The sequence below is a fragment of the Eurypyga helias genome, unplaced genomic scaffold (assembly GCF_000690775.1).
Source record: "Eurypyga helias isolate BGI_N326 unplaced genomic scaffold, ASM69077v1 scaffold13057, whole genome shotgun sequence".
Classification (NCBI taxonomy): Eukaryota; Metazoa; Chordata; class Aves; order Eurypygiformes; family Eurypygidae; genus Eurypyga; species Eurypyga helias.
In genome coordinates this window covers 17,795-29,687 of record NW_010263857.1, presented here as the reverse complement: position 1 = coordinate 29,687, position 11,893 = coordinate 17,795, and the positions used below count along the sequence as shown (strand labels likewise).

At 39.0% G+C, this 11,893-nt stretch overlaps 1 protein-coding gene across 1 annotated transcript in view; it reads left to right on the top strand.

Annotated features, from left to right (window-relative positions):
• Positions 1-1,574: 1,574 nt before the first annotated feature.
• LPIN2 (lipin 2) overlaps positions 1,575-11,893 on the top strand; it is a gene marked incomplete at its 5' end in the record, with an annotated part of 13,324 nt that continues 3,005 nt past the window's right edge. Inside the window, 11 exons of the mRNA XM_010156217.1 lie at positions 1,575-1,698; positions 2,327-2,648; positions 3,039-3,138; positions 4,236-4,423; positions 5,605-5,698; positions 6,055-6,124; positions 6,233-6,322; positions 7,109-7,191; positions 8,318-8,462; positions 9,257-9,405; positions 9,861-9,947. Of these exons, the coding sequence (XP_010154519.1) occupies positions 1,575-1,698; positions 2,327-2,648; positions 3,039-3,138; positions 4,236-4,423; positions 5,605-5,698; positions 6,055-6,124; positions 6,233-6,322; positions 7,109-7,191; positions 8,318-8,462; positions 9,257-9,405; positions 9,861-9,947 (1,452 nt within the window). The remainder of the gene's footprint in view (positions 1,699-2,326; positions 2,649-3,038; positions 3,139-4,235; positions 4,424-5,604; positions 5,699-6,054; positions 6,125-6,232; positions 6,323-7,108; positions 7,192-8,317; positions 8,463-9,256; positions 9,406-9,860; positions 9,948-11,893) is intronic.

Sequence of the window (11,893 nt, the reverse complement as noted above, 5' to 3'; positions counted from 1 at the left end):
TCCAACTGACTTGTGATATAGGAGGAACAAATTATTTGGCACATAGGGAAAATGACTTCATCTTCCTCCTGAAAACCAAAATGTACGTGTAATTTCATCAACGTGTTGCTTTAAATAAGCCCTTCTAACAGTACAGAAAATGTAATTTCTGTAGGAAATTTTCAAAGGAGATCTGAGGGGGGGAAATGTCTAAATGGCTTCCTTCCCTGGATGAAGGGTCCTGAAAAGATCATCTGTTCCAACCTTTCAGGGAAAAGGGAAACTGGATAAGATTAATCTAGCATCCTGTCCAGGTACAAATTGAAAAGCTCTTGTGATGGGGACCACATCCCTTGGAAGGTTGTTCCAATGAATGATTATTTTCACTGTGAAAACTTTTATTTCTTATATCAAGATGAAACCTCTCCTGGTGTGACAAGTGCTAAGTCCTGCACCTGAGACAACACAACCAAAGAGGCTCAGGTCTGTGTGGCTGGGGAGCAGCCTTGCTGAAAGGGACCTGGAGGTCCTGGGGGACAGCAAGCTGGATGTGAGTCGTCAGAGCCACGGCTGCAGCAATGAAGGCAAATCGGGTCCTGGGCTGCATCCACAGGGGCATTGCTAGCAGAGACAGGGATGCAAGCATCCCACTCAGTGCTGGGCAGGACACACCTGGAGTGCTGTGTCCAGTTCTGGTCCCTGAAATTCAAATTCAAATGTTGAGTTTTATATATATTAAACAAAAAAACAAACCAAAATACTCTCTGAATGTCAGTGTAGAAAGAGCAGGATTTCTATAATAGGTAATATAATTTCCATGTGCAAGAAAGGGTAGACTTGGACCTTTCCCAACCAAAACAACAGTTGTGCTTCCTTTCCTCCCTACGATCATAAGAGCAAAATGATTTTGAAATCACACCTTTCTAGCATTTTGTAGAGCGAGTTCTTAAATTCTTAAAAGTAGTTTTGGCTAATGTAGTTTTAGAGGTCTATTTCTGATTTATGGGTGGTGACTGCTGTAGAAAAAAAAAAAGGATGGAACTTTAAAAGGTCATGTAGTCTAAACATATCTGAAAGAAGTTTTCAGCTCATCTCCCTTCCCTCTGAAGTTACCTTGTTAATGTTGTTTTTGCTGCATTGGGAATTGGGGGTGTTTCATGCACTTGTGAGTTTAGATTTCAGGACTTATTACTCAAGTCTTGGCATAGCAAGCTTAAATCCTGTATATTTACAGAGGAAAGGAACTTCAAGCTAGTTTCTGTCTTTGTTTTAGATAAACTTTTTTTTGTTCTATTTTGTTTGAAAAATGGAACATGGGCTGAAGGGAAAACTATACCTACACTGTAGATACAGTGGAGAATCTGTTTAGGGTGAGAGGAATCTGTTTAGGGTGATCACTATGTAAGTCCTTTAATGTGATTTTGGTTTTAACCTAATTTCTTACTGTCTGAAAACCCTGCTGGGCTTCTTGCCACGTTGCTGAATAATTGAAGCTCTGTTAAGCTGTAGAAAACTCTACCAACAGTAGCTGCACAACAAATGCATTTTAAACACTAGCTTTCTTTTTCACTTTTTTTTTGTTGTTGATTTGCTAGCCCTTTCTCTGAGCCAGCCTGCCCTAAAAGTGATTCAGAACTAGAAGTTAAACCTGCTGAGAGCTTGCTCAGATCTGAATCTCACATGGAGTGGACATGGGGAGGATTCCCAGAATCAACCAAGGTAAGTGTATTTGTTATCTCTAACTCTGTGAACTGTGTTTTGGCGTATCTGAAGTTTGTGTCCCAAGGGGGGATCGGAAATGTGCTACTGTGCTGCGGAGTAACGCAGCCAGCGTGGGAAAGTCGCACCCCCTAGCGGCTGGCAAGTCGTTGAATTTGGTGCGCTCAGAAGCTGGTCAGCAAGAAATTCTAGAAAATCTCCCAGTAAATGTCTGAAATGTTTGATTTTTCTTTTTAAGTTAGAAACTGCAGAAAACAACTTTAGAAATTAATTTATTTTATGCTAAGTTTAGTTCGTCCCAGAGAAATTGTAGCCTTGATAGAGTAAATCTGGGATCTAACACAACAGCTGGTAACATATTTATGCTGTTTTCTTGCCATGGTTTGGTCCAGTCAGAACTTCCTCTGTGCTGGTTTCTTTACTGAACTCAGAAATAAGCTAGGATGAACTTCTGTTACAGGGCACTTTGCTAATAAGGTGGGACACGTTCTGTGTTGCTAAAATACTGGTTCAGATTCTCAACCAGTTTACTTGTGACCAGGATTTGTACTATGAGTTTTTCATGTTTAGACCAGAATAAAACGAACATGTGAAGTGAAAGAATTGACTGGAGTCTTTTTTTTTTCAGATAAGCAAGAAAGATAAACTGGAACATCCCCGAACAGCTACCATTACTCCATCAGAGAAGACTCATTTTAGGGTCATCCTCAGCTCTGATGAAGTTGATGATGATGATGATGTGAAAGATTCTGTCTGTACAGTACTGAAACCTGAGCCAAGAACCCATCCTCTGCTTAAGCAGATGGATGTTAGAGATTCTCTTGCTTCTGCCATCATAGAACCACAAGATCCAATGCCACTAGATGCTGACCATCATTCCAGACTGTTGGTGGACCCTTTACCAGAAACAAAGCCAACAGCAAAACTTGACTCTCCTTCAAAAAAGAAAGGTATATAATGAAGCTGTTGATTCTTTCCTTCCGTGAGACCTACCCAATTTGAGCCCATAGGAGAAAAAGTATAAATGTGCCTTTTCAAGTTTTGCTATTTAAAGTCTTATCACAGAATCACAGAATGGTTTGGGTTGGAAAGAACCTTAAAGACCATGTAGTTCCAACCCCCCTGCCATGGGCAGGGACACCTTCCACTAAATCAGGTTGCTCAAAGCCTCATCCAGCCTGGCCTTGAACACTTCCAGGGATGGGGCATCTGACTAAGGCTGTAATTAAACTCTTAGATTTATAAATCCAGCAAATAAGTCTGAATCTTTCACAATTATGTTTATATTTAATGTGTCTGGACAGCTTCATCTTAGTAATCCTAATTGTTAAAATTAATAGGGGTGCACAAGCGAAGTCATCATCAGGGGCCTGACGATATTTACTTAGAGGACCTAAAGGCTTTGGAACCTGAAGTTGCAGCACTCTACTTTCCCAAAAGGTAATTTTGAATTAAGGTTCTGCGGATCGAGGCGCTTATTGCGGTTGCACTATGCGAGTTATCACATGTATGATTTAGGTGTTTATGTGCCAGTTCTGATAAAAAGAATTGGACTTCAGGTTTCTAGGCTTCTCTGGAGTAATCAGGACTGATCTCATTGTGAAAATCACCAGAAAATTGTTTCTGATTTGACGAGAAACATTGAAAGATCATGTGGGAGGTCATTACCAAGAGTTTTCATCTTTGTGGGATGTATATGTTCCGCCTATATCGCGGGAGGAAGTTCACGGTGCACTCTCCATATTGTTAGCTCTGGATAAGCACCTGTGTATGTGCCCTGTACATCCCTTCCAACATCTTTTTAAATATCAAAAAAGACCAACAAAAACAATCCCACAAGATCTTCAGGCATGGCAGCTCAGTCTGAAAATTTACTCTATAAAATCAAGGCATTTTTTACTCTACTGTCCAAAAGTAACTGTATAGGAAGAAGTTTGTAAAAATACAGTTTAATTAGAAAGACGTGTCTGTTGGCTTATGTTAAAACTAAAATTGTAAGCTTTTCAGTACTTACTGATTACACTCCTTGGGATCAAAGTAATAACTCTAACCTTAGATGACCATGTGATACTTTTTATATAAAAGGCCACCTGGCTTTTCTACTGTACTTCTTCCATACACACAGCATTAGAAAAACATCAAGCAGTGTCCCTTTTCCTTTTATTTTTATTCTACAGCTTTCTGCTAAAGTTTGAGGAGCATAGTATTGTTCTGCAAAAATAGAATGTAGAGGATCTTTTCCCCATTTAAATCCAATTTTGTTGCAGGCTAGAGTAATGTAACTATTTCACAATTTAGACAAACACTGGGAGAACTGTAAACTGTCAGTCTGCCAGTATTATGATGGACTGGGGGGAGGTGTTTGTGTCTGGTTTTTGATTGGTTTTAAACTTAATCTTGTAATATCATGTAGTACTTAAATCATCTTGCTGTTGCATTTCTTTTTTTGAGTAATCATATAGTGTGTTCTGTAACCTAAAATCTATACCTCTGTTTTCAAGTGAAATACTTATGGAGAATGTGGACCTTTTCTTTAGTGATTCTGATCCAGGCTTCAGGCAGTGGGCAGAGTCGGATACCCTTTCTGGTTCCCAGTCACCCCAGTCAGTAGGAAGTGCTGCTGCCGACAGTGGTACAGAGTGCATGTCTGATTCTGCTATGGACTTGCCTGATGTCACGCTTTCGCTCTGCGGAGGTCTCAATGAAAATGGAGAGATTTCTAAAGGTATGGGGAAGACTAAAACATAAGCAGTAACAAAGCACAAGCAGCTGAACAAATGAAGTGGCTTGAATGCTCTGATTTCCACCTTGCAAAGCTTTGGCTTTATTGCTGTGCTCATGTTGAGAAAAAGGAATGGATAGTCGTTCTTTTTCTAAAATTCTCAAGTATTTGCCAAGCAGAGATTGCAGAACTTAACCTCAGGTTACTCAAGAGCACTTGATGTCTTGAAGCTGTCTGTCTCCTTTTTTGCACTGCTTGTTTCATCTGACCAACCACTTCTTATTCTGGCTGCAGTTACTTGCCTAGTCTATAAATCTTCAACTCATTCTTTCAAATTGACTGATATTTTTTCTTCTTTTTTTTTTTAAGCAATTAAAAATAATTTGACTATTGTGTTGGACTATCTTTTCTCCTGCTCTACTTTTCCTATCCTAAATGCTTGTCAACCTTTTGAGTTTTACCAGCTGGTTCTTCTCTCTTAACACTCAGTTTAATTTTAATATTGAAGTTTTATGCATTTTTGAGGGCGCTTCTAGGAGCACATGACCTTTATGAACATGTACTGCAGTGTTTTTAGCACTACTTTTTTAATGGTTGTGCATTCTGTAATGCATCGTGAAATTGAAATGCTTGTTAACAAAGGCTCAACACCTCTCTTGGTAATGTGGTGGTAATACTGGATTTGATATAAAAAAAATATATTCCTTGCAGGGCTCTTACTCTACATCTTGAATTTTTGCAAACTTTTATAGTCACTAGTCATAAAAAAAGCTATTAGTAGTCAGTGATTACACAAACCTGAAAAGCTGGCAACTTCCTTCCCTTTTCAGTGTAGCTTATGTCAGGTAAGGAGCTTATAATATTTACAGAAAACTTGCTTAGACAAATGTGACTTTCTTTTTCCAGCTTTCAAACTGAGTTAGTTCCCACCTCCTCTTTATCCTCCCTCTTCTAGTTTCTTAATTCTCACTACTGTGCCTGTTGAAGTGGTGTGAGGCTTTCCCTGTTACTGAGGAGGCAGCTACAAGGCTCTTAGCCTGTCGGCTGTAGTAGGGTGACTTGAGGGATATTGCAAGGTCAGCAAAGACTCTGAAATGACAGAAAGCATTTTCCTAGGTACAAACTAATTGGACATCTTGGGATTTTATGTTGTTATTTTTAATTAAAATCTGCTTCTATTGCAGAAAAATTCATGGAACATATTATTACTTATCATGAATTTGCTGAAAACCCTGGACTCATAGACAATCCTAACTTGGTAATAAGGATTTATAACAGGTAAATTCTCTGTCATGTGATTATGTCATAGCAGATCTCATTTAAAATCTACTCTTTAAAGACAGTGCGTTGCTCAGTTTCCATTGCAATTTGTGTTTTTGATGGATCTGTTTCTCAGTCTCAGAGAATGATTTTGAACTGAAGATTTGCATTAAACTTGGCTTTAATGGCAGTGAGATTTTTTTCAGCAATTACCACTGTTGTATCTATTAAGATAACTCAGCTTACGGAACTTTAACATTAGATGTTGGCAGCAAATATATATTTTTGTCAACAAAAGGGCAGGTTGCACACTGATATTTATTGACCTATAGTCTGGTTTTGTAACACCTTCTCAATAACATATTTTAAAACAGGTATTATAACTGGGCGTTGGCTGCTCCAATGATTCTGAGTTTGCAGGTGTTTCAGAAGAGTTTACCCAAGGTAAATACATACATGCATACTTTTTGGAAGATCTTCTGTGTACTAACACATGTTTATCTCTTTATTTTGTTTTTCTATACAAATTAAAAACATGCCTAATTTTTTCAGGCTACCGTTGAGTCTTGGGTCAAAGAAAAGATGCCAAAAAAGTCTGGAAGGTGGTGGTTCTGGCGCAAGAGAGAAAGCATGACTAAACAGGTAACTGAGACTGTAGGGTTTTGTTTGCTTGTTTGTTTCTTAGCTATTAAAAGATGAAAAAAATGTTGGTGGTTTTTTTTTTTTAGAAGTGCCTCAGAACACTGGTTATAAGACACCTGTCACTGATGATGCCTCAGAACACTGGTTATAAGACAGACACCTGTCACTGATGGCCAGCTGAATTACCCAGTGTTGCTGTAGCTGCTTCTGTACATTTGGTCTTAAACACCACATCTTTATACGCTCTTACTAGTTGCTTCATCAAATGTTGTATCCAGGAGCTGCACAGTGTTCTTAAAATTCTTTCTTCTAAGCAACAGGCAGTGGTCAGAGCTACTCTTCAGTCACTGCAGTATGTTTTAGGAATGTATGCACAAATAAATAAGTAGGTGCTGTGCTGCATAGTAGATGTTGAGACACCCCATTTTAGAATAAGCTTTCTAAACCTTGAGCATGTGCCTTAAATTTACTTCCCCCCACAGATGAATTTTATAAGTGTAGAGGTTGTCAGCTCTGTTCGTGCTAAATTCATCCTGTTAAAACTAGCAGTTCTCAACTTCTGGCATGCAGAGTTTTGTTTCCTGAAATAATAAAAAGCTCTAATGGATCATTTCTTCATAAGCATCCTTTTGTTAAATAACTTACAGAATGAGCAATTCTGAGACTTAATATAGCTTATGTGCTATTTGCTTTTTGATAGCTGTTTGTTTGTGAACTATGAATTCACTTGGATCGGTTTAAATGCTTAAAATGACAATATGTCGTTTTATTATTATGTTGCTTTAGATACCAGAGGCAAAAGAGGGGAAAACTGAGACGCAAAGTGCAAATGAACTGCCAGCAACTATAAAAGAGCAAGTTAATAGTAGGTGTGTTCCTGTCTGAAGACTGTTTGGACTGAACAGTGTCTGGTTTTGGGTGGTTTTTGTTTGGTTTTTGTTTTTTTTTTTTTTTAAATGAATTCAGTAGGAATTTACTATGGGAAGAATCATTATCTTATAAACTACCGAAGAGGAACCAGATGTGTTTAGCAAACAATTCAGCAAAATAATGTGGCAGCAAACATTATAGAAGCTACAAATACACTACAGTTATTTCCTAAATCCTTTTGTGTTTACATTTTAAATCGTAACATAATTGACAGAACAACAAAGACATATATGGTAACCTTTAGCAATGGGCTACTACTCTGTAAATATAGTGGTATTGTTTCTGAGATACTGTTTGTCTTTTTTGCAAAAGCCTAATATTGTATGCATATTTCAACTGTGTGCAATTTTTTGTAACGTTAAATAACTGAAAGAATAAAACAGTATTAATTACAGTGCACAAATCGCCCAAGATTGTGGTTGAAAACGAGCAGTGTTTAGCACAGAACTGTCCCTGTCTAGGTAATTTATTATGCATATTCATATTCTTCCACAATTTTACGAAGATGCTTGTAAATATTGTTGGTGTCTTAAAGCTTTAAAAAAGCTAAATACGTTGATTGAATACTTGAAAGAAAGTAAATGCTGCATTTAATCTTGAAATCTCTAATTAGCAGAAAAATAAGTCTGTGAATAACCTTAAAAGGTGAGCTCCTCCACTAACTTATCACCTACAGTTTAAATTATGTAGTAACTGTGGCAGCTTTTTTAGGAAGCAGAAAACCCTCTTACTCATTCAGTGTCCCTTTCCATCTGCAGTTTACCTAATTCATCAACCCAGAAGTAGTGACCACTTGGCACTGTGTCTTTACTAAACCCATCATGCGTGGAGCCAGCTAGCCATAGTCCTGTTTAGAGCTCCACCAGTACTAGCACGCATTACAAGTCTTGTGTGCTTATTGGCATAGCTGGCTTTACCTGGGCAATCCCTAGAGCACGGACTTCATGAATCCGTGCTACCAGGCTAACAGCAAGTCCTCAGGGAAATTACTCTTGTGTAAGAATCTTACACTGGTAAAGAAGGATTTTCTGTAGCTTATGTTTATTCTGGTTGATGTCGTGCTAGACCTCCAGAAGATGATTCTTCTAGTGATGAAGCATCACAGGAGTTGAAGGAATCCTTGAAAATAGATTCCGCTCCAGCAGAGCATCCAACCCATGGGAACGTTACGTCTTATAAGAAGTCACTTAGGCTGTCTTCGGACCAAATAGTAAGTGGCAAACCTTCGTTGTACATAGGATTCTTCATAATTCCACTCTAAGAGTTGGACATTTTCTGCTTTTTAGAAGTGACACATAAGTACATTTCACAAAGTAAAATGTGATCTTCCAGTTACATTTCTAGCACTAGAAATTTTAAAATGTAAGCAGAAATTAAAAGTATTTTCCTGTGCTAGGGTTGGCAGCTGCAGGAAGCTTTTGATTTTTTTTTTTCTCTGTTGTGTTTTTTAAGAATCTGGGGTTTGATAAAAAAATTATAATTTCTAACAAAATTGTAAAGTCAAGGTTCTATATTAAAATGTCAAAAAAAGTGACATTGTTGGCTTCTGCAGTTGGAATATCCTGGGATCTGTACAGTCTAATAATGTACATTTAAATTGGAATGCAGTGTATTCACTGCTCTCTAACTTAGAAAGTAGTCCTGCTACTGTCTAAGCGTATGTTCTTCGTCAGGGAGGAATTTTGAGCTAAGCATCCACCAAGTAGAAAATACTATTGCTTACTGCAGCAAACTCTTTGGTAGTACTGTAAGTCTCCACTGAAACAGCAAGAAGTAACGTAGCCGAGAGTCAATACCCGCTGCTGCGAGCTGATACAGGAGCTGCAGACAAACGCGTACCCAGACCGCAACATGGACTGTGCCGGGGTTAACGCATTGGTTGCTTCTTGATAAGTTAATCCAAGTAGATGAGGAAGAGTGTATGAGCTAGTTTTTGTAGCTCACTTATGACTCTAAAAATTTTGTAGTGAGGGAAACTTACATTTTCAATTATTTATTCTAAAGGCAAAGTTGAAGCTCAGAGATGGCCCTAATGATGTCATATTTAGTATTACAACCCAGTATCAAGGGACTTGCCGTTGTGCGGGAACAATATATCTCTGGAACTGGAATGATAAAATCATCATATCAGACATTGATGGGACAATAACCAAGTAAGTATCACTTTTTTTCTTTGATTCTTTTTTATATCTTGCTTTATTGATCCTAACGTTTTCAAATAAGATCAAGAAACTTGATTTAAGACTATTAAAGAATGTTAATTGTCATGAAAAAAACTCGTTGCTTTGATTTTAATTTGTACTTGTATTTACAGCAAACTAGAAAATGTCTTTTAAAAGAACAATGCAAAGGTGGTAATGTTTAGTGTGTGACTGTTGCCCTTAGACTTCTCCAGGTTTAGCAGCCACAGCCTAACTTGGAAACTGACTTGTGCTGCAGGGCCCCACTAATAGCTCTGTCTGGAGTAGTAACTAATTAACTTTGAAATGTTTAGGGCCTTTTACAGAAATATATCTGTAAATACTCATTATGAATTGTATATTTATTAGTGGTTGTCTTTAACAAAACTCCTGTACTTAGTATCAGCTATCTCTGATTTTGCTTTTAGGTCTGATGCTTTAGGACAGATCCTCCCTCAACTTGGCAAGGACTGGACTCATCAGGGCATTGCAAAACTCTATCATTCCATAAATGAGTGAGTATGTAATTCCTGCAGCAATTAGGGTTTTCTGGAATTTGGGAATTAATGGGCAGGTACTTGGATTGTTGTTAGTAATTACGCAATTTATTACAATTTGTGTGTCTAAATGTTGGCAAGTGAGCTGCTTCTTCACAAACGAAACAACACTGAGTTCTTTCCCCAGATGTAGACTTCTACAGGAATGGAAGCCAACACTTCTACTAGTTCCCTTCTCAAATGTTTGATTCTGCATTTTAGCTCTTAGAAACTGTGCGTAAGGTTGTGACTACAAGAGAGAACCATAATGGTAATCAGTTCTCAAAGTCGTACCTGTACCTGTTTCTACCAACTCAGGTTGATCACAAAGCCAAACATGGTAAATTGCAACTTGTGTCCTTCCGATGCATAAATATTTTGTATTTGCTACCAAACTTAAGCGAATGTTCCTTAGGATAGATTTAATGTTCTGGAACAAGCCTCATTAACACCTTGCTCCTGCCACAGAAGGGAGGTTGGTAGCCTGGCTCAAGTTTTCTGCCATTTTGTTGTGCTGCTGACATAAGCCGATGCAGTTCTGTGAAACAGTGGAGAAGTGATTCGCCAAAACAGCAGTTTCCCTTTCCCCACTCTGCGTTAGGCAGCCGAAGGCGCTCACCTCCTGATGTGCAGGAACGTGCAGCAGCAGCCCAAGTGCCTTTCCCCTTGCAGCAGCGGTGGGGTGCTCCCTAGTTCAAAAGCGGTGTGAACCACACCCTACCAAATGTACTGTTCATCCAAGAGGTATATAGCCCTGCGATGTTTATGTCCAGTAACTCAGGGCAGAATAAACCTACATATTTCCTCCCCTTTCAGATTTGGTCCTCTGTTTAGCAGACTTTTTTCAAAAATACAGTGATGCCAGAAGTAATACTTGCTAATCAGGAGGATCACAGGATGATCAACTGCGAAACACTTCATGATCCACTTAAAATAATCAACTTTCATCTTTGTTTTTAACTTAGTCTTTTCTTTAAGAAAGTCTGTCTTTCCCCAAAAAATATTTGAGGTCTTAGAATCTATTGTTGACCTGTGTTCTTGTAACCTTTTGTTCTGTGGCTGAATGGCCCCTTGCAGTCCATGGGAGATAACCTGAACTTTTTTTTTGGTATTCAGTGCATAACCGAAGAGTAGTTTTGGAATTATTTGCCAAATTGAATCAAGTCCTTGAAAATGCACATAAACACTCAAGCCTTTTGTGCGTGCAGTAACTGCGATGCAGACAATTCAAATAAGCTGAAGCACCTCTCCTATGACAAAAGGCTGAGAGAGTTGGGCTTGTTCAGCCTGGAGAAGAGAAGGCTCCGGGGAGACCTTATTGCAGCCTTCCAGTACCTGAAGGGGCTACAAGGAAGCTGGGGGGGACTTTTTACAAGGGCCTGTAGTGACAGGACAAGGGGTAACGGGTTTAAATTGAAATCAGGGAGGTTCAGATTGGATATTGGGAAGAAATTCTTCACAGAGAGGGTGGTGAGGCACTGGAACAGGTTGCCCAGAGAAGCTGTAGATGCCCCATCCCTGGAAGTCTTCAAGGCCAGGCTGGATGAGGCTTTGAGCAACCTGGTCTAGTGGAAGGTGTCCCTGCCCATGGCAGGGGGGTTGGAACTGGATGATCTTTAAGGTCCCTTCCATCCCTAACCATTCTATGATTCTATCCTACAGCTGAGCTGAAAGCAGCCGGATAAAACCAGTGCAGCACTTGCACACAATCTAATCCATCTAACTGTGCCATTTTCATATTGCTGTCCCTGTTCTTTTTGCACTTCCTGTTTCTCAGCTTTGATTGAGTCCAGAGTCCTGCATTTAAGCTGTTTATTATACGCCTTGCAGATTTTTTTTTTACCAGTGAAACAGTCTTTTCCTGTGTGTTTGTGCAGCGCACCACAATGAGTCAGTACCTGAACTGGTGCCTCATAACCACATAC